Source organism: Saccostrea echinata, unplaced genomic scaffold (genome assembly GCF_033153115.1).
Source record: "Saccostrea echinata isolate AGI-Se365-2 ecotype Australia unplaced genomic scaffold, CSIRO_AGI_Sech_v1 ptg000012l, whole genome shotgun sequence".
Classification (NCBI taxonomy): domain Eukaryota; kingdom Metazoa; phylum Mollusca; class Bivalvia; order Ostreida; family Ostreidae; genus Saccostrea; species Saccostrea echinata.
Genome location: NW_026889761.1, coordinates 15,034,541 through 15,058,430, shown reverse-complemented (window position 1 = coordinate 15,058,430; position 23,890 = coordinate 15,034,541). Strand labels below are relative to the sequence as shown.

The window sequence follows — 23,890 nt, the reverse complement described above, 5'->3', positions numbered from 1 at the left end:
CAGACATGCAGCTGATCACTGAACTCTCTCTCTTTCTCTTCTACACTGGATATGTGAATGTCACGGACCATATGTGGTCATTTAGAATCTTGCTAACACAAAAAATTTAAAACCGTGTTTTCAAACAGTTTTAAACGAGAAGCACTATTTATAATTTGTAAGAATGAAATATGAAGATAACAAACAGTAATCAAGCTCAAAATTCCAATCAAACGATAAAAATTGCGAGCAGAGCAAACGCAAAACTCTAAAAAGAGACGCGGTATCAGATTCCAGTGAGGAGGGAACATCTCCTGTCGACCAGTCAAGAATGCAGTGCTATTTTTGCCATGATCGGGTAAACGGAAGGATCCGTACACAGTTTAGTGTGAAAATTATGGCCTAACAATTTGTATGAAATAGGAAGATAACAATCTCGAAAGTCCAATGAAACGATACAAATTTGGAGCAGAGCAAACACGGACCTCCAAATTTAGAGGTGGGATCAGGTGCCATGGAGGAGTGAGCATACCCTGCCGACCGGTCACACCCGCCGTGTGCTCCTTGTCATGATCGGGAAACAAAAACCGGAAAGGTAATACGGTAGATTGTAGTTGCGAACAAGATTTTTGTATCGACCATAGAATTTGCGATAAATTGACATTAAGTGAGACTTTTGATATCCTTGTATATTCAACTTATTTGTCAATAACCTGCCTTTTTAGAAAATTGTTGGACGTAGAACATGCTCTTGCTTATCGAATCAACTGGAAGACTCAAACCGCATATGTAGGTGAGTGTGTTTTATTGCTACATGAATAAAGGAAGTTGACGAAAGAAAAGTTGAAGTCATCACTTTTATCATGAAGTTAAATTATTAGTTTGCTATCAATCTCAACTATGTTGCACAGAACTTTTGAAATTTCTCCTTCACTGCTCTTAATATTTTGGCGAGGAGTAAAGAAATAGGTTTGGTAGAACATTTATTGCTACCAACCCGTTAAGATTTTTGCCTGTAAGGATTTTTATATAGATTAAGAATCAAGATTTCTTTGATAATTCAACTTTATTTTCGAGAATATTAAAGATATTTAAAACTGACATATGATTTTGAAGCATTTCCTCCTTAAAGAGAAATATGAGTACTAGTATACGTTGATGAATGATCGAGGTCAAAGAAGCTAGACTTATTGCTAGGGCTTTATATCAAGGTTTGTTTATCACACATTGTATATACTTACGTCGTTATCCAACGTGGAATTACTTAGATAATTTTATTCAACTTCTTAACTAGTGCTTTCTAGCACTCATTGCAACCCTTATAAGAAACTTAAAGACTTTAGACATTAAGTTCTTAAAAATATTTTTCATAAAAGTACCTTTCTGAAAAAGGTGAAGATAACGAACAGTGCATTATCGATCTCGAAAAATATATTTAAGCTACCCAAGGGGCGGCTAGTATTTCTGAATCCTCAGCATGTACAGTATACAGGTAATTACTTCATCATCTAAATAAATCATCTATTTACCAGGATGCACCAATTTAATTTGCTCTCATGTAAAATAGACCAGGCTCCTCTCTCTGTAGATACTTGGTGGAATAATACTTAAGATGATGATCAGTCATACTTATCATTTATTGTACGTACAGCATCTCATTAATATATCATAACAATATAGGCAATACTCATATAACAACATAAGAAAACATAGCTGAATCTTCAGAAACACAAGTTTAGGTCGTCCAGTGTGGTAGGAGATTTCTAACTAGGCTAATTACGTGTAATTTACATTATAAGTATCTCACCGTCTTTGCTTTCTTCTTTATCTTTTTTTTAATGATGCCGCCGTACAACTAGCTGAAATCTGTCGTAACGTAGTACGCGCTTGCTTATATAACCTCCCATCCCCTGTCACATGACACAAATTATCCAATGAAAATATGCCGTACGAACTAACAACCAATCAACAGCTTGTACGGGAAGCTGAGTTCCCACACAAGTTCCCACACAGAACTACTGCCACACAAGCTTCCGTACAATATCGTAACAAATAAAACAATGTAAAATTAACAACTGGAAATAGAATACATAAAATAAACTTGACTAGACGAATAAATTAATACCTTCAATGTTTATAAAACATCCCTAGGCTGTACAATAGGTACTTAACAAAGTAGCGTATGAATATCGTAACTACCAACGATAGCGTAAACAAATGTAGTTCCGATTAAGCTGACTGATAATAAAGTTAATGCTGACAATAAAGACTACTTATAGCCTCAAAATACACAACAACTCAAATTAAAATGTAGAATCTGATCCAATATTCATAACTTGAATAATAGATTACTATAGTAAATATGTCACTAAACCGGAAGTGACGATCCGAGTAAAGTATGATGGCTACCAAAACATGAAATGTAAATCCACCCTCTTATCCCTGATATTATAAATCCTACGACTTTACATGAAGCAACAACAGGTAAAATATGACGAAAATAGCTATTGCTACAATCGTATCAAGATAAGCTGACATATTATTTTCAATAAAATCTTAAACGAACAACTTTTCTGGCAGGCACATGATGAACATAGATCTAACAAGTATGAGAACTGGACGACCACATAATATTACGTATAAAATAAAGTGATATATTACAATATATTACAATATTAAAAAATACAAATAATACAAGTCTGTCAACATGGCATAACACATGGACCTCTGGAAAGTTCAGTGATGGGATCGGTGCTTAGGGGGAGTAAGCATCCGCTGTCGACCGGTCACACCGCTTTAAGCCCGAAGTATAGATCGGGTAGACAGAATGTTTCGTCAAATTTATTATAAAACAAAAAAAAAAAACCTAACACTTGGAATGAAATACGTCATTCAAAATACGATCCCATGATAGGTTATATATGCTAACAAGGTCATTATAACGACAAGAGAATTTATGAAATGCTGAATGAGTGGAAAAGAGAAACACATACTTATTCAAAGTAATCTCATAAACTTTAGAGCATATCATGTTTTAATGTAAAAAAAATTGTTCAAATATTGATATCTCAATATAAATAAACATGGAAACATATATTGAGTGCGTTTTTCTATAAACGTAATGGAAAGATTTTATTATTGTTATTTGACATACAAAATTTATAAGTGCAACATGCATTGTGTATTACTTTACTCGAATAAAGCCATCTACAAAATGTTGCAATATGTCATATCTTGAATTATATTCTTTACCTAGAAAAAAATTGAATTTCCTTACAGATTATTACTCTTCTAGAAATGATTTGTGTCTATGGAACAATTACAACATAATTTTGAAGTCCGCAGACAATCTAGCAGACAACTTTATGTGTAGATTATAAAGTAATAAATTCAAAGCACGTTTACTGATACAACTCAAACGAGACGGATTTTATGCATTGTCATTCTGGTGAAATTGCAAAGTAAAATCTATCCTCAGATGTCTTTCCATTTCATTTTCTCATATCATGAGAAACATTTCAATGCTTCGATTTCAATGTATTCATTTTTCAATATAGAAGTACCGGTATATTATTTAGCAACATTTTTTCTGAAGTTGTGTGAGTTTATTTCAAATTAAGGACAGATGATACAAACATTTTTTTATTCCTAAAAATAAAACTAAAGTCATGATTATATACATGTAAGCAACATGAATAAATTTAGGCGTAAAAAAATTAATCTATTATTCAAATATTCACAATTATGTCCTATAAAGTGACAAAAAAGTAGAACTTTGAACATCATATAATTTCTTAACTTTTTTTTAAAGATTAAATTTGCATTATTTACAACCCAGAAAGGTCCCAAAATGTATACCAATTCATACATCCATGTCTAATGCTCCCGTTTTCAGGACCGTGTTCAGTGGTAAAATTTATATATGCATGTATATAAATGGCAGGCGCAAGTGATTTTAAGGATTAACGTTAAATATTATGTGTAATTCATAAGAAGAGAATGTTTGTTCTCTGAAAGAATCATCCTTGGGATGGAAGTCTAATCTCTTTTGCTTTGATATAAATTAAGATGAAGAGTGGAAATACCTGCAAATGTGTGGGTAAGTTGAAATTCTCAAGAAATATTGCGTACTGTAATAAAACTTAAGCTAATCCCATGCATTAATCAGGTACATTAGGATACATTTAGTTATTATTTATAATAAAATGTTAGTAAAAATTCTGTTAAGCACTTGCGCCGAAGCGATCTATGTGCAACACCTTAAAAAATTATAATTGACCGTCACGTGATCTACATAGTCATGTGATATCACAACAAATGTGTTGATATGTAATTGAGAGACCTCATATTGAAAACGAATCCGAGCTGGAAATTTAATGCTATGTTTTAAATGCAATTTAATGCTGGAAATTTAATGCTGTGTTTTAAATGCAATTTAATGCTTTGAGACCTCATATTGAAAACGAATCCGAGCTGGAAATTTAATGCTATGTTTTAAATGCAATTTAATGCTGGAAATTTAATGCTGTGTTTTAAATGCAATTTAATGCTTTGGACAGCCTTAACACAGCTGTGAGGACACCTGTCAGTTATCGATAATTTGTTCATTATGCGCAATATAATGTAACTTTATCGAAAAATACAAAAGAATTTCAGACATCAAGTTCTGAAATACGAATATAATTGGATTTTCTTTCTAATTCTGTGAATCGCAAAAAATAGGTTGGTGTTCAAAATTTTGTTCAAGATAAGCTAGACTCACATAAGCCTCAGTGTTATCTGAATACATGTATTTGTAATTATTACCTGCAATTCTTAAAGATTTTTTCCCTCTATAGTCTAATGAAAAAAAAATGACTCCATACTGTTGCCCTATATCAGCCCAAAAGGATTAAAATATAGCCTTCTCCTGTTAAAAGAGGTTGAAATCAGACATTCAACATTAGGATGTTGTTTTGAAAATTAACATTTGATATACATGTGTTATAAATTTGTGTGATGCTGCTTATAGAGATCATCTTTTTGTTTCTATAAATCAGTAAAATATATTGTTACCATTATATTTGAGTGCAATATGATGTAAAAATAGAACATACATAGATCGAGAATTGCTAATTCACAGTTTTGATATACACTTAGGATCTAACAGCTTGACTAAAGGTTCTTTATTATATCCATTGAAGGATGTTGATAACTTTAAGTATAATGTTTATATTTCTTACAAAGGTTGTTAATGTATAAGTATTGCATGTAGGTGAGTGTAACATTGAAAATTTTCACCCCAAGAAAACCATTGTCAACCGAGGCACAACTACATGCAATATTTATTATATTATACTGAATATTTTATACAAATACATATAACAGTAAACCTTACGCGCATAAACTCTGCGCAGTCACTATTTTTAAGCGCTAAGCGCAGCGCAAAGCGCTTACTGGCATCTTAATACTACTTCCGTTCGCGATCCAGCGCCACTAAGCAAGTAAGATAACTCCACTGACTCTTCTAAAAATACGCAACTGGAAATCCCCGACTCTCTACCGGCTATTTTGGTCAAGTACTGCGTTACGCGCAGTTCTAATTATAGATGTCAATAAGAGAGATAGAGAGTACGAAATCCGCTCCTAGTGGATGAGGGCGGTTCTTATCTCTTTACATTGTAGTTCATTTAAAAATTATGCAGGCACACACCACTTGTGTAACATGTAGCTAACAGTTACTATAGTGTTAATTCGAAAAAGTTATATAAAAAAAAAAAAAAAAACATCCTTGGTGCAAATATCTTAAAAAAGGCTCATAATAGGTCATGTTATGCAGTGATTGAATACGTACATATTTTTAATATTTGAATACGTACATATGTTTAAAACTCAGAAAATTGATTTACAGTGTACTTACGTTCTATATAATTTATATCCATATTAACTAATATTTCTTCTTCTAGACCCTTATTTCAGACAATGTAATTAAAAACATGTCTTTTTATTATCATCCTTGCTCAATGTTCAGCGCTATCAATGATGTTGAATTTCGCATCTCAGTACCAATTAATAACAGACTGAAATGCAGTCATGGACTGCCTATACTCGTGTTGTAATCTATACGTGTAACACAGATAAAAAAAATGAAATATGGGGAGATAACGAGCCGTATTCGAGCTCAAACGTCCATTAAACCTTACAAAATAGGAGCATAGCACACACGGACCTCTAAAATTATGTAAATGATTCGCAAGGAAAGGCAGTTTGCGGCTGTACGTACATGTAGGGTGCAAAGACTTATAAATGAAAACTAATTTCTCGGAAATATTTATGACGAAAGTGTGCAGTGCGCAAGATATGGCGAAAAATGCAAAACCTTAATTATTTTCAGTATTCCGTTTCCCCGAACACACCAGTGCAGTGGATATTTTATTCCTATCAGGACGCCATTGAATGTACTTCTTATAAAATTCTTTCTATAGAATCGTAAATTTATAACTCGCTTATGAATATGCAAAAAAAAAAAAAAAAAAAAAAAAAAAAAAAAAAAATGAAATATACTAAAAAAAACAATTCAGACAAAATATTTAGTTTTTTAAGATCTTTTATTCTTAACTTTAATAAATATGTTATCAATTAGGAATTATTTTATCGAAGCAGTAAAAAATAACGTCTATTTTTAAGTGCACTTCTTACAAATAAAATTACAGTCAACAGCCAATATTCAATCTGAAACACTAATGAACACGGAATGAATTTATTAATAACAATTATCACCAGAACATTTTTAGCTGTCAGTGTTGCACATAAATGAGAGGAATAAATCAGCGACATTTTCATGTGTTCAAAATTGATCAAAATGTAGATTTTCCAGCGAATGTATAATGTATAGCTACATGTATCCGTATAGTCTGAATTTTGTTGGAAAACTCGTCGAACCCCCCCCCCCCCATTGCTTGCAATTTATACACAAAGCTAAATTTTATAGACTCTTAGGGCGATGGAGAATGGTAGATGTTGAATATAACTAAGTGTAAACCGAGGCACCCCAGGAATCCAAGAAGACGAGCGTCGAACCTTTCAACTTTTTATATACAGAAATATTATATATAATTTTAAAAGTCCTAATTACAACGACTTTTTTGTTTTAAAAAATGTATTCAGACTCACCTAGGAAAACACATAATACGCAAAATATACAATCCTGAAACCAAGCGCCTATGGTTGAATACACCGCAATATCCATCACTGTGGGATTTTTAAAAGCTTATCAAAGACTCTTTTAAGACACAGGAGAAAGAAGTGCTCTTGAAATATTTTGCCTAACATTGACCATGTTAACAAAATTTAAGAGAAACTATATGTGATTGTCTTGTTATATTTTTATAGATACTTTACTGATACGAAGTATTGTTTTAATTTGAAGTTTAGCAAATTACGATTGGCTCGAATTTTCTATAATTTTTTTTTCTTTTTCTTGTGTAATGTCTTCGAGAATTTTTCACTCATATTGAAAATACACCACTTGACTGAATTTAGACCTATGGTAGGCACTTATGGCCTTTGATCCAGTGAGGATCTTTTTTGTACTAACACCTACTGTGACACGGAACCTCGGTTTATACAGTCTCGTTCAAAGGACCGGTCTTTACTTCCCTTTGTGGGATTCGAACTTGCGTCGTATGGATAAATTCGCATAATTGCAATGATGTTTAAAAAAAAACTAGAAGCGAGTGCTGCTCATAACTGCAAACTAGCTCTTAAAGGAACGTCGGGGCGAAGAGTAAATTTGGATTGTGCAAATTGCTCCAATTGAACTTTTTTCCATAATAACTTCTGGAAATGCCATTTAACACAAAGAGACTTTTTTCCATAACCGTAGAATTGCTCTTTTGTGCGATAAACAAAGTAAACTTATAAAAATGAAAAAAAGTAACAGACTTGCTTTGATGAAAATGTATAATAAATTTCGCTCTCTTTGTTAAATAACGACGTATAACGACGCCATGTGATGACACAGTCTCGACCTTCAAATCTATCCTTGTGCGCTTTAAAGAGGCGGATACAAGTTTTATTTTAAAGTGAATATGTATCAATAGCTGTTGCACTGTCAACATATTACTTATTCCAATACAACAGACAGTTTAAATTCAAAATAAATCTGATGAGTTTCAAATTGCAAACATTGCTTAGCGCTTCCCAGTACTTTCAGTACTTTGATTTTGGAATATCACCCGTCGTCAAGCAATGTTGACTGTTGCTACGCTGGAGGGCGTGGCTTCATCTTTCAGCGGATCATAGTGTTTTTTAACAAATGTTTCTCGAAGAATCAGATTCAACTAATTTACATGAAAGTATAATATTATAGAATATCTCACTCCTGTTTCTATCTCATCATTGGTTTCCTTCATGACGGTTGATTCCCTCCCCCCGGGGGGGGGGGTAGGGGGGAGGAAGGGCCGATACCTCCAGAGGGGTGCACTAGAGGTTTAAGCAAGTTTTTGACAAATAGGTCGCAAGGGTCTCTGTAACATGTCATTTTGCTTTTAGTGTAAATTTTTGCTTTGTCCATTTATAAAAAGACTGTAAAATGTTACATGATTCACACTTTGACAGAAGGAAATGCTCTGTCCATCAAATAGATAGAGTAAAATAGATACCAAATATTTCATTTTATACGCTTATCGGTATATGTCTTTAAACAATTGAAGTGTACTGCATTTCTATTATCAATGTCTTTTTGTATAAAACGTTGACCCTTATAACGTATTTATAAAAGTATAACAAAAGAAAGAAATGTGCAAAAGCACCGGTATTTAAAGTACACATAAAATTTATATGGGAATTTATATGTGAAGAACTGATTTAAAACGTCTTAAAATCGAAAAAGACAATTTTCTGCGTTCAATTTAAAAACTAACCTGCATATTTCAGACATTTCCATTTTCCTTCTAAACCGAAACTGGCAACACATAGAGTAGTTTGATTGATATTTTATGATTTATCCAATAGAATTTCAGGTACGCCCATAACTTCATCTTTAACGTACAACAATTCCCTCGACGTTACATAAATTACACAGACAGTGATATGAAAAACGATTGGATCAGTCATACGGGGGTATTCAAGACGAAAAGAAGATGTTTGTGAATTGATCTAAACTAATTTTGTTGTTGTTTTTTTTTTCTTTGAGCCAGTATCCTACATTTGTATTTAAAGAACTCGACATTCGTTATCTATGAATATGCTCAGAAGAATTTTAAACAGAGGTATATCTGTATTTTCTCGACACAAAGGAATCTATCGTGATTTTGATTTTTTCTTGAAAGTACAATAATTTTGGATATTTTTTTCTAGTTGCAAAATTAATGTATGGTTCGCACACTGGTGAGTAATATACTTTACACAGAATTTGAAACTTTTTTTAGAATTATTTTCAATGAAAGTAACACTCCTGTCAAAACTTAAATATCACGTTGATAATCAGATTTCATAAATTAAAAGTTTTGCCTTTTTGTAAATAAGGGAGTGAAGAGAAATGATCATATGATTAATTAAAAAAAAATAGCTGCAATTTTCATGCAAGGAATTTTTGTTTGGAATTGTAGTATATTATTTTAATGATAGAACAAAATGAAGTATTAAAAACTTCTGTTGATCATATTTACATTTGAAATACTAAAAGATTAGGAAGTTCCGATCAAAGTAAATTACAAAAAATGACTTCTTATATTATACATACATTCCGTAGAACAGACATTTTCTTATGTTAACAAACATTGCATAGTTATTAGTTTTAGTGATCATAAAGACTTAGGTTTAATGCAGAGTTATCAAAAATGAACATTTCTTACAAATAAAATTCTATTAAAAAAAATAATACAGTTCATATTGCTTTGAAAGATGAAAATATATACCTACGCCACCTTTTATTATATTTTCAACACAGTAAAATACTGTACTTTATTCAATGAATAAAACTCATGTTCTGTCACTGTGAAAGAATATCAAAATAATATTCTGAGCTAGCTGATATCGAATCGACCTCGTAAGATGGGATTTTATATATATATATATATATATATATATATATATATATATATATATATATATATATATATATATATATATATATATATGTGTGTATATTGTCACTCGTGCTTCGCACTTGGGATAATATATATAAACAAATCCTGTCCCATTCGTGAAATAAATTCCATATCAAACTACAAAACATTGAAAATCTTTACATATCAGTTCCATAATAAGAGAATACAAAAACGATTCTATTATGAGTAACACGTAAGTTGGTTTTCCGCTCTCACTCACACACACTCTCTCTCTCTCTCTCTCCTGTTAAGTAATAAACACTTTTAAAATTTTCAATATCTCTAAAGACGCAATGTTTGCTTAAGTATAGTAATGCAGACAAACATAACAAACTTACATGTATATAGTTTTTATCCACCTTGGTTATGTTTAAAGATCTTTAATATTACTTTTGTGCAAACACAAGTAAAAAAATGACAATTGACAAAGATATGCGTTAAATGCATGAGTGTTTAATTGTTTTGTGGAACTTTTTTTTATATAAATCTGGATTAAATGTAACAAAATCCATGATTTAACTGAACAGTCAACAGTTAAAAGATGGCGCAGTAGTTGGAGCGTTTGCCCTAGACTCGCGGAGTAAGGAGTTGAGGCAATCGTATTTTGGAACGCAGTTCGCAGTTCGCAATTCAAAAGTGAACTGCATTCTAGAACGCAGTTTGTAATTCCAAAATTATCATCTCCCCCCCCCCCCGGGTCTGATATTTTGGGTGTGGGGTACTAGGGGTCAGTTACCGCTTCTGTAAAAATATGGTCATGTACCATCTCTAGTTTCATTCACCACTCCACTTTTTATGGAAATTCTATAATACTAAACATCGGGCTCAATGACATCGAAGTTCCCTGTCACAGGGTCTGAAATGTTGGGGATGGGGTACTAGGGGTCAGTTACTACATCTGTAAAAATATATGGTGATGGTACCATCTGTAGTTTCCGAGATTCACCCCTCCACTTTTTATGGCTACTCCATAATACTAAGTGAATAAACATCGGGCTCGAGGACATCAAATTTACCTGTCCCAGGGTCTGAAATTTTGGGGGTGGGGTACTAGGGGTCAGTTAACACATCTGTGAAAATATGGTGGTGGTACCATCTTTAGTTTCCGAGATCCACCCCTCCAATTTTTATGACTGCTCTACAATACTAAGTGAATAAACATCGGACTCGAGGACACCGAAGTCCCCTTGTCCCAAGGTCTGAAATTTTCGGGGTGGGGTACTAGGGGTCAGTTACCACATCTGTAAAAATTTGGTGATAGTTCCATTTCTACTGTCCGATATCCACCCCTCCAATTTTTATGGCTACTCTACAATACTAAGTGAATAAACATCGGACTCGAGGACACCGAAGTCCCTTGTCCCAGGGTCGGAAATTTTGGGGGTGGAGTACTAGAGTTACCACTTGTGTGAAAATAGGGTGATAGTTTCATTTCTAGTTTCCGAGATCCATCCCTCCTATTTCTTTGGCTACTCTATAATACTAAGTGAATAAACATCGGGCTCGGGTCATCGAAGTCTCCTGCTCCGGGATCTGAAATTTTTGGGGAAGGGTACTAGTGGACAGTTACCGCTTCTGTGAAAATATAGTGATGGTACGATGGTACATGTACCATCTCTACTTTCCGAGATCCATCCCCCCACTTTTTATGGCTACTCTATAATACTATGTGAATATACATCGGACTCGTGGACATCGAAGCCCCCTGATCTAGGGTCTGAAATTTTGGGCTACTGAGGGTCTGTTACCACTTCTGTGAAAATATGAGGATGGTACCTTCTCTTGTTTCCGAGGTTCACTCCTTCACTTATAATGCAAATTTAATAAACAACGGGCTCGGAAACATTTAAAATTAATGTGCACATGTACATTATAAATAGTAGACTGATAGCTTCCTTATTATTGCGCCTTTTTACGTTTTTATTGTTTTAAATAATTAACTTTGTTTATTATTGCAGAACCATTTTCTTTCATTCTTGACTCTGAAAGTGTTACTGAACATGGAAAGGAAATTCTAGAAAACAGAATGTTGATTTTTTTTTTTAAAATGGCACTATCTGCGGGGTCAATGAATGGACTTCTGTTACCCGATCGATCTCCCCATTGCGATTTTAACATCCCCTACACCGTTGCAAATTGAGTTGCATTATGTTTTAGCTTACATTGGAAAAATAATTAACTTTTTTTTTATATTTTGTTGGGTTTTTTTATTTGTCATTATATTATGCACTTTACGTTGAAATTTCACGATCATTATCATTTTAAACAACTCAGAATTTTTTCAGCGGAAATTCTTAAATAATTTGTAACGAAACATATGCAGTGTACATGTGCACAATAAGTAAATGTTTTGGTTGTTTCAAGGTAAGGTTCGCCATTTTAAGGTGGATAACATAATGTAAAAAAAAAATGTAATGTTTCTCCATAATTGCCACATGCACAATATATCTTTCAAATAAATTACATAGAAATAACCAACTCTTTTTGAACTGGGTGTTCTCCATACATGTATCTTATGCAAAGAAAAACTATTTCTCAGATGCAAAATTTCCATCTTTACTTCTACCTATACTGAACAATATCACATACGTTTGGGCAATTTAAGCTTTCTGATGAACTGTTTTTAAAAAGTAGCTTCATATAATTAAAACATTTATTACATGTAAATATAAAAATTCACATATATACAAATAAAAGGATCATCCCCCACACCAATGTTTAAAAGTTTATTTTCAACCTATGTCAGTCAATCCAATGCGTGTTACAAATAATACAGGACCACTAACATTAATTTATTTATGTCGGGGTGGCACGAAGGTTGGTCAACCCAAAGCCTTTAAATATCTCTGCTATGAAACTATTATAAGTCCAAAGTAGAAAAAAATGTTTTAATTTCAACTGTGTATCGTTTAATATAGATTTAAAATAATCAAATATAGTGTATAGATTGCTACTTTTTAAAGATGGCAGACATAAATAAACAAAAGCAAACCCCAACATGTAAAAATCGCATATTTTTGGTATACAACCTTATTGAAATTGCTTCAAAACTGGTTCAAATGACGGACATGTGTAATTCTAATATTGTAAGTTCCAACTGAATAATTGTTATTTATCACAATGTATAAACTATCAGCATCAGGGTAACCCTTTTCCAATAGAAGTACATGTAATACAAAGGACATGCAAGAATAAAAGACGTAAGAGTAATCACCTTTATGACCTTTTTTTAAAAGTAAATAATAGAAAAACATAGATTTTTTTTAATCGTACCATAGAAATTTTTTTAAAATACATAATGATGCGGTTGAAAATACATTAAATATAGATTATAACTAGGGATGGCAATCGAATACAGAATTGCAAATCGGTTAACCGCAAGACGTTCCGACCGATTAACCGGTTAATCGTATCAAAACAGACATTTTTTTCCAAGTAGCCCTATTCATTTACACAAGAAGACTGAAAAAGAAGTTAGAAGTTAAAAACATAAGACTGTTTATTTTGATCAGGAAACTACATGTAAATATATTTTATTTCAATTTCAATAAACAAAAAAAAATTATGAGAAAACCATGAAACATGTCTGAGAAATCGGACATTGATATTAATCTTTCAGAGCATTTGTCACACAGGTTCATTTTGCATTGTCACTATAATCAAAACTATGACTGAACTCTCACTTAATTTACAATGTTTGTCTAATAATAAAATTTTTAAAAGATAACGGCAAAAGACACACATACCAATTCATAGTGCTCAACGGTGATTTAATATCATTAAAGAATTACAGGACAATCGGGATAACGACATGGTGTTTTTAAAAACAGTAATTAACTTCACAAACAGACCAATTACTCCAAGATCTCAAACCGTAAAGCCATAATTACCTCCAAATCAGCTTAAACAGATATATGAGAACGGTTGATTTATCAAGTTTTATGCGAGGGTTTATTTTTTAGAAATGAATTTTAGGAAAATTGCAGTCAAATTTACATATATTTTATTTTTTTCCGACTAACCGATTACAGATTTTCTAACCGATTACCATCGTTCTGACCGAGTAATCGGTTAACCGGTTACAAATTGCCATCCCTAATTATAACATTAAACTCATGAATAAAGAGTATATCCTTTCTTCCTTGCCATGATTTGGTAATACACGCACACACACACCCTCACAGAGAGAAAGAGAGAGAGAAAGAGATTCTTAAGTGTTAACTATAAAAAGCACAATAAAAAGCTCATGTTTATAAGCGGTTATTTGTTCGGGATTTGGTGGATTTAATGAGTTTATTTCATGTTATAATTACTTCATTATTTCAAAAATCTTTTTAAAATTTGTTGATGTAAATTGACCATTGGGTCTTCACAAAAAAATTTCGATCCCCTGGTAAGGGGTCTTACATATTCAATTCCTCAGCCCGATGTTTAAGATCCGTATCATAGCTAAGAGATCAGGGTTTTGAGTGGTGGATCTCAGAAATTTAAATATTGCGTCATCAACATTTTATTAATTATGATTTTTGACCTCAACATTCCTGATATCCAATATATATCATAATATCCAACACTAAAAATTTTTCCCGTTTAGAAGACGTCTTCGATGGTTTAAAGCCCGAGGTTTATTGACTCCATATAATACAAGAGGCCCTGGGCCACAATACACCCCCCCCCCCATAAAAAAAATTACTAATGTCCCCGGAAGATTATCTTTTTTTTTTTTTTTTAAATCTTCCTCTTTGTGAAAAAATTGTCCGCAATTTTACTAACTAAAAATTTCAATCCCCTGGTCAGGGGTTCTGTCTGTCACAAAAACTCATAACTTTTGAATTAGAAAAGATAGGGCTTTCATATTCCATATGTACATTACCTGTGATAAGACCTTTCCAAATACTAGTATACTATAATTTTTGCCCCCGTAACTTTGAAGTTTGGCCTACTTTTCAAAACTTTTAACATTGGTGATAACTTTTGAAATAAGAGAAAATAGGGAGTTCATATTTGATAAATAAATTACATGTGAAAAGAATTTTCCAAATGTATATGTGTATTCTGATATTTGACCCCGTGACCTTGAAGTTTGACATAATTAGCATTAATTTTATCATTTTTACTTACTTTTGAAGGAGAGAAGAAAGGGCATGAATATTTGACAAGTGCATTACATGACAACATGACATGACATTTCAACAAGAAAAAAATATACCCTTTTTGACATAGACCTAGAATTTTGGCCTAATAATCAAAGTTTTTAACTTTGGCCATTACCTTTACTCCAGAAGAGACAGTGCTTTCGTATTTTATTTCGCATGTGCATTCTTTTTGACAAGACTTTTGGCTTTGTAATATGATATTTGACCTCATGACCTTGATCTTCAAGTGATGCAATTTTGACAAGGTTTAATATTTGCCCTAAGTTTTATTAATTCAATAATTTTTGTATGATGGACAGATAAGACACGACACAAAGACAAGACAGTTACAGTTTGCCATGCATGCATCCCAACTGCTAAAACACTGAAGCGAGGAAGAAAAATTCTTTGAATTTGTTGACTTAGTGTTGTACAGTAGGTATAGAAATTGAGGATGGACCTCCAAAACCAAAGATGGTATAATCACGATTTTCTACAAGCAATTGTACTTTTTCATGAGTACCTTTCAAAACAAAAAAAAATACAATAGTAAATTATTGTATTCTTAACTATAGTTATCTATGTGATCAAAGTTTTTACCATAGTTAATTCATGCATTTTCCTGATTTTCAATTATTTTTTTCATTTGCTCCAATTATTACATGTGACTTTTTTATATAACAAGATAATGTATATTTATATTTTACGAAAATTTACATTATTGATAGGAGCTATTACGGTTTTTAATCTTGAAATAAAAATTCTCGAGTTCATTTTCATGGTTAATCAAATTATAAAAGTATGCTTTAGTTATATGGTGGCATATTCCTGCCTCCATTTCTCAGACGTTTTTGTTGACATGTCAGATGTTTATGTTGACTCTTCAGATATACATGTCGACTTGTCAGATAATAATTATCACGACAAGGAACTCGTTATCTTGTTATTAAAGCATGTTAATATGTTAATACCTCTAATTGACATCTACTTGTCATCATAATACCTGACAAGTCGATATAATATTATGACAAGTCGGAATCATTATCTAACAAGTCGACTTGCCGGATTTTATGTCGTCTTTTCAGATAATGATGTCGACTTGTCAGAAAATTATGTTGACTTTTCAGATTTTTATGTTGACTTGTATATGGTGGCAACTTTCTCTCTCTCTCCTCCGCCCCCCCCCCCCCAACTTGTCAGATAATTATGTTGATTTGTCAGATATTTTTGTTGTCTTGTCAAATAATTATGTCAAATTGTCATATCTTTTTGTTAACTTGTCACTTATTCACTCGTTTAAAATTTCAACAAGAAAATTTACCATAGTTATCTGACAAGTCAGTATATTATCTGAAAAGTCAACTCAATTTTTTGAAAAGTCGACATCATTATCTGACAAGTCGACATAACATCTGAAAAGTTGACATAACATCTGAAAAGTCGACTTGTCATAAATGATGTCTACTTGTCAGAAAAATATGTCTACTTGTCAATAAACTATGTCGACTTGTCAGATATTATGATAAGGATATATGTCTTTTAGTGGCTTGAACATACTGTAATAACAAGATACCTAGTTCCTATTTGTGATGATTTTTATCTGGCAAGTTGACTTAATTATCCGACAAGTTGACTTTAATATCTGAAAAGTCACATAAACATCTGACAAGTTGACATAAGCATCTGGCAGATGGTACCATCACAACATTTTCGCAGAAGTGGTAACTGACCCCTAGTGCCCCATACCCAAGATTTCAGATCCCGGGACAGGGGTCTTCGATGTCCCCAAGCCCGATGTTTTTTTCATTTAGTATTATATAATAACCAAAAAAGTGAAGGAGTGGATCTCAGAATCTAGAGATGGTACATCACCATATTTTCACAGGTGTGGTACATGTAACTGACCCCTAGTACCCTACACTCAAAGTTTCAGACCCTGGGACAGGAGACTTCGATGTCCCCAAGCCCGATTGATTGATTGATTGAATGTTGTTTAACGTCCCATTCGAGAATTTTTTTATCGGTATATGGAGACGTCACCATATACCAATGAAGGGCTTCAAATTTAGACCTTTACTCGGCACTCAGGGCCATTGAGGGATCTTTATCGTGCCAACGCCTGCCGTGACACGGGGCCTCGGTTTTAAGGTTTCATCCAAAGGACCCGCACCTTTCACTTCAAAGTGCCGATCGCCTGGGGAAGGAACAGTTGCTACCTATTTTTATCGACTTAGGTCAGTCGCAGCCGAGATGCGAACTCACGGCCTTCCGATCACGGAGCGAGCGCTCATATAGAGACGTCACCATATACCGGTAAAGGGCTTCAAATTTAGACCTGAGCAGTGAGGGTTCTTTATCGTGCCAACGCCTACGTGACACGGGGCCTAGGTTAAGGTCTCATCCGAAAGACTTTCACTAAAAAGTACGGAGCGCTTGGCGAAGGAACAGTTGCTACTTATTTTTATCGACTTTAGTCAGTCGCGGCCGTGATTCGAATACACGACCTTCCCATCACGATATGTTGAATACGATGAGTTTCAATCGCTGATACAAAATAAAACGTTTAGATCATTAATATTAACATTCATAAAATGACGTCTCTATATGAGTGAAAAATGCTCGAACAGGACGTAAAACAACATTCAATCAATTAATTAATTAAGCCACATATATTTTGCATACGGTTTATTTTATATTTTACCATCAGTTTAAGATGAGAAAGCATGAAATAATTGATTGATTGAAGAATTAATGAAAAGATAAAAGTCTCTCCAAAATCTATTTCCTTCGTGCAGGAAGAATGATTAAAATTGAAGCTAGTAACAGCATACCACAAATTCGTAAATTTTACATTTATGAAAAGAAATCATGGTGTTTGATTCCCCCTCTGTTTGTTTGTTTTAAAATGATTGCGTATCCTTATTATCAAAAAACAGACGAAGGTGATGAAGGCCCACCACCTCTGATGTCAATACCCTGGAGAAACTTTGAGTGGAAGGTAATAACTATTTAGATTCAATCGGCATTTTACTAATAATGTTTGGTTTACGCTGAATATTTCAAAAATAGTATCAAGTAAATGATTGTAAGCAAATTCTATTTTCTAACAACGACAGTATACGATGGACAAATGTTCAACTGCAACAAGGAGACTTTTATGACATATAAGTAGTCATATATGATCTTCACGTACCAGTGTAAAGAATATAAAATAATTTTAGCTTTGAAGATTTAGGAAAGACAAAATTTCTAAAACAATTTTTTTTTTTACTCTTGAGCTTATCTTTTATCAAAATTAATCGTAAAGTTTGAGAGGGAGCAAATATTATTTCAAGAATCAAACAAGAGTTATTTACAAGACACAATTTGAAGGTAGTCATAAAACTCTGTTTTCCCAAGAAATAAAAAGAATATATAAAGTGTCAGATCATTCTAATTTTAAACTTGAGATATTGGCAAGATGATATATTATTATCAATGACCTTTAGCTTTCCAACGTATCTTGGCTACATTGTAATTAGAAACAGTTTAATAAATAAAATTAGCTGCAGAATTGTAGCCCTCCGTAAAAATTATTCTGACAGGCCGGAGAGCTACAGTGCCACCCATTGAAAAAGTATATCTATTGCGCTCAAAAAAATGCACCGTTTCTCGATTTATTTTTCTGTTTTTTTTTTTTTCAAACTGCCATCTCAAAATATTACTAACCGTGTGTTCCTAACATATTCTTTTACTTTTTCCACGACAAAACATTCCTTATGACCATCGTTTATAGCTCTCCTGGGACTGAAATTGAGATGATCATCGAAGGTTTTGCCCATTTATACTGCCATTTTTGGTGGCAAGATAATTTGGTCCAATGTGCAGATGTCACCAACGAAAGTAGTTGATAGAGGTCAAAGGAATTTTTTTGAAATCGAGCATTTGCGAAGTTGAGGTAAGAATTCGGAGAAATTAATCCAGAACCGAGCGCAACTTTTTGTGCGCGTTGAATATCCAGTTTTTTCTATGGATGGCTCTCTAGTCGTCCATCCCAGTTTTTCAGACCAGCGAGCTACAGATTTGCAGCTGAAATAAAATGTGAAGATAACGAATAGTAAACATGCTCGAAGTCGAATAAAACAATACAAATTGTGAGCAGAGCAAACATGGGCCTCTAAAAAAGTGGGATCAGGGTCCATGGATAAGTAAGCACTCCCTGCGGATCGGTCGCACATGATGAATGAGAAATGATTTTGAAACATTTATTTTGAAAGGTATTTTGTCCGAGATAAAACTACAAATAAGGAATAGCTTGATATCTTCATAAAAACCATTTGCTCTTCGTGGGATAATACGCGTGGTTGAAAAGCAACAACAAAATGACGGGCTGCCATCTCGCTTTCTTTTGAGTCGTTATACACTATTGACTAAATAAAAGGTTTTTTTTTCATTTTTTTTTTGTTACAGCCATAAAAAAGTAATTATTGAATATGTTTTAACATACCATGTTTGTGTATTATTTACCAGAACTTAAATATGTCTCAAATGACGTAGTTCGGAGCACTGGGCAGTATTTGCACACTTTAATTTAATAAAATAACGTAAATATCTTTTTTAACTAAATCAAGTTAACAATGACAGTATAACGAATAACTTACTGATTTTTTATGTTGATCAAAACCTTTCCTCACGTGATTATTTTATACGGCATTATTTACGGCAGATGTATTTGACATGACAAGAGTAATCTCCCCCATTGTGTTGCACTTCCTTAATTGTAGCTAGACTTGAAATGGATTTGTAAACAGAATTTTTAAATGTCAACATCACGAAGAAAAAAACATTTGTCAAATTGTTTTCTTTGCTAAATAACGGACAAAGACTCTTTAATTGTTCCCATAGATAAAATTCACAATTCTCTAATCTTAACATTGCTGTAAGAATGTAATAAAATATTATCTAAATCTAGATCTGTTGATAGAACAAAGTGAAATACATAATTGTTTGTAAAATTAAAATATTTCTAATTTACTTTAAAGGGGAAAGAAGTACTATTACAAGAGGTTTCAACGTTTCAAGTAAAGGGCGGGGTCAAGTACCTGAACTGTTTGCTCTTGGGGCAATCTGCGTCTGGTAAAACCTCCTTTTTTAATACATGTGCTACTGCTCTCAAAGATGAGAATAGAGTTTTGGCTCCATTGTCAGTATACAAACCATCTGGAAGCAGTGTCACCTCCACTGTAAGTATTTTATATTGAATTTGAAATGTGCTTTATTTCTAAAATCATGACTTTATATATCATCAATCATGTAGTTTGAGACCCATCCCTTATACACCAAGAGTGACAAAATATTACCATTAAGAATATTTGATTGTCGTGGTCTGCACAATGCTGACGGTGTTACAACAGAAGACGTTAGATTAATGATTGAAGGTCATATCATAAGCGGATATCAGGTAAGAATTATCAAATATTAATAATAATACAAAACATTTTCAATGTATCAATCTATGAATTTTAAATACATAAGCTGTTTTAACACATTCCTCTCTTGAGTTGATTTTTTTGTGGATTTAGCTTTATGTCTATAAATGAATTCTCTTTTGTTTGAAATAAGCGATTTTGTGAAAAACCAATAAAGACTGGGATGGCAACGAATATTCGAACATTCGAATATTCATTCGATGAGTTGACATTCGAATATGAATTTAAGATTCGAGTATTCGGTGTTTTTCAGATTTCATAAAAAGAAGTACTGTGATTTTTACATTTTGATAGAACAGTACTGGAATTATCCCTCCTTAAGATCAATTTCGATCGCCTGATTTCTTTCACTACTTTCTTATTTTATAGAATTACTAAATTACATGGATTTTGTTTTGAGTAAGGTGTTAAAGAATTGTACAATAATGCTTTATGTATAATACAAAACGTACTTTCATAGTTTTTATTACTTAAATACGATCTGGTCTAGAATCGTGGACAACAAAATGAAAAACTTCTTAGAATGTTTAAAAGACGTGAAGATATACTTATCGGGAAATTAATTAATTACCTAAGAAAATTGTCTATGGAAATATTTGTTTATATTTTAAAAACATTATATCAAAGATTATAATTGTATCTCTTATTAAGCAGATAATTGTAATTTATTACACGTATTGAAATCTGAACAGTATACCGTTACTACTATATATTGCCTTTGGCAAGACGACTGATTCCTCAGTTGGAGCTACTATACATGCATATGTTTCATTTGTTAAAATTATAAAATTATATATCAAATGGAATTCCTTATTGTACAACTACAAAAGTCTTCATACAGTTTACTTCCAATATAAGTATACCTACGCTAAACCTTTCGTGAGAGTAGGATAATGCATATTTAAAATAAAACAGATTTTATTTATTTTATCGAATATTCGAATATATTCGAATACTTTCATTGAATATTCGAATATGAATTATTGACAAAATTGACATCCCTAATAAAGACTGTTTGAAAAAACAGGCAATTGGGGGATGGGGTGGGGTACTATTTTCTTTCTGTAATTAAATTTGAAATCAGTATATTCCATTTTTAAAATCATATTTATAGATAAATCCCTGCGTGCACATACAAAACAATCATGCAAATTACCGAAAAAACCCACAGTTTGGAGACAAAATGCACTGCCTCGTGTATGTGGTAAATGCCGACAACCCAAATGCAGCATTAGCTGGAGAAAAGGCGATAGAGATATTCGCAAACATGCGAAAATTATTAGCACCTTTAAGTAAGAATTGTTATGATACTTGAACATTAAAAACTTTAATAGCATCAATTGAAACTTGCAAAAAATGTACAATGAATTTTTTATGAAGTCTTGCATATAAATGAAATATTAAATCAAAATGGTTTTTAGATGTACCACAACTAGTTCTGATGAACAAGGTAGACAGGCTAAGAGCATCATTGTCTGAGGACATTTCACAGGTCTTCAGAAGCGAAGAGGTTCACAGAAAGTTTAGAGCTGTTGCGGATTTTATGGAACTTCCTGAAATGAATGTTTTGCCGATGTCCAATTACCATAAAGAAACATCCCCCGACCTTAAAAAAGATATACTAGCTTTGTCCAATTTGAAAGTGATAATAGATAGAGGAAATGATTTTATACAGAGGCAACAAAAAAATTCCACGCCCGATGACTTTTTTAATTAAACAAAAAATAATGAAAAATGACATTTCGTATTAACGGTAAATCTGAGAACTTTGAAACCACAAACGAGTTGGTATTTAAAAAAAATAATATGATTTTAAAATTTCTGATAATATTTGAAAGTAAAAAGAATAATTTTATATCAGATAAACTATAAGTTATGAAGTGACAGGATGTTTCATTTTTCACAATTCTTTCGTGTAAAATGGTTGAGAGGGATATTATTCATTTTATGTTTCCATATATAAGCATATCTACCCTATATCTCATTAGCAACCATGGGGCTGAAATACAGGTCTAAAGCTGTATGCTTTACATTGCGTCCACAACTTACATTATAATGTAATACGTCTTTCTTCAGCAAACATGAAATTTGCTCTAAATGTCAACCCATCAGGGACAAACAAAGGGTCTTCCCTAAAACGCAGGAAAAATTTAAGACGGGTGCTTAAAGCTTACGTTTGCTACAACTATCGTAATTTTTGTTTTGGCTTACTTGCCAACACTTGTTGTTTGTGTTACATGGGGATGACCCACCCCAGTTTTGGTTAACCAGATTTGCAGTAAAACGTAACGTCCTTGTTTTCCTCCAAAGAGCATTTTCTCTTCAATAATATTAAATTTTAAACCCTTTTAAATACACCATCTTTTCGGCGTGAACTTAATAACATTTTACGTTTCTGTACGAAAAAGAAGTGATGATATCCATTTTCAATTGTGTTATAATAATTAAATAGAAATATGGAGATAACGAACAGTAATCAAGCTCAATAGTCCATTGAAACAATATAAATTTGGAGCAGAGCAAACACAGACCCTCTTAAAAACATCAGAGGTGGGATCAGATTCCATGGAGAAGCAAGCATCCCTGTCTAGCTGTCAAACCCACCGTGTGCTCACAGTCATGAAAACAGGCAAACGGAAAAATCCGTTGATAATTCAGTGTGAAAATAATAGATAATTGCCTAACAATTTGAATGAAAAACGTCAGTCAGCATTCGACTTAATTATAGTTTGTATTTGCTGACAAGGTTACATGTATTGTATCGACCATAGAACTTTCGAAATGATGACATTAAACAAGACTGTTGATACCCTTGTTCCATCAACTTGTTTGTCAATAGCTTGCCTCGTTTTAGAAATTGTTCGTAGGTGGAGCACGCTCTTGCGTATCGAATTGATTGGGAGATATAAACCCAATATGGAGGTGAAAAGGGTACGTTGCTACATAACTAAGAGAAGTTGACGACGGAAAAGTTGAAGACATCAATTTATCATGAAGTTTTGTTGTAAGGTTAGCATTGACGTTTTTTACTAGTTAAATATTCAAATATGAAGCGATGTGTCAGACTCTGTGGTATCTTTCTTTTTTAGTTCACTGTGATGTATTGAGTCGAGATAACGAACAGTATTCGAGCTCAAAAGTCCACTAAACATTACAAAATATGAGCAGAGCAAACACGGACCTCTAAGACATCAGAGGTGGGATCAGGTGCCATGGA

The 23,890-nt window shown here is 32.9% G+C and overlaps 1 protein-coding gene across 1 annotated transcript; it reads left to right on the top strand.

Moving 5' to 3' along the window:
• The first annotated feature begins 9,148 nt into the window (after positions 1-9,148).
• Positions 9,149-22,470, top strand: LOC133185999 (interferon-induced protein 44-like). The gene is made up of 7 exons (XM_061321281.1): positions 9,149-9,230; positions 9,319-9,348; positions 18,142-18,203; positions 20,227-20,427; positions 20,502-20,645; positions 21,788-21,965; positions 22,095-22,470. Exons 1-7 carry the CDS (start codon positions 9,200-9,202, stop codon positions 22,388-22,390), a joined length of 942 nt encoding a protein of 313 aa, XP_061177265.1. The 5' UTR covers positions 9,149-9,199; the 3' UTR covers positions 22,391-22,470.
• The last annotated feature ends 1,420 nt before the right edge of the window (positions 22,471-23,890 follow it).

Excerpts from the sequence above, each read along its gene's own strand:
- LOC133185999 (XM_061321281.1), top strand. The coding sequence starts at position 9,200 with ATGAATATGCTCAGAAGAATTTTAAACAGAG. Across the intron at positions 9,231-9,318 it reads CAGAAGAATTTTAAACAGAG|TTGCAAAATTAATGTATGGT; the intron begins GTATATCTGTAT and ends ATTTTTTTCTAG. Across the intron at positions 18,204-20,226 it reads GGAGAAACTTTGAGTGGAAG|GGGAAAGAAGTACTATTACA; the intron begins GTAATAACTATT and ends TTTACTTTAAAG.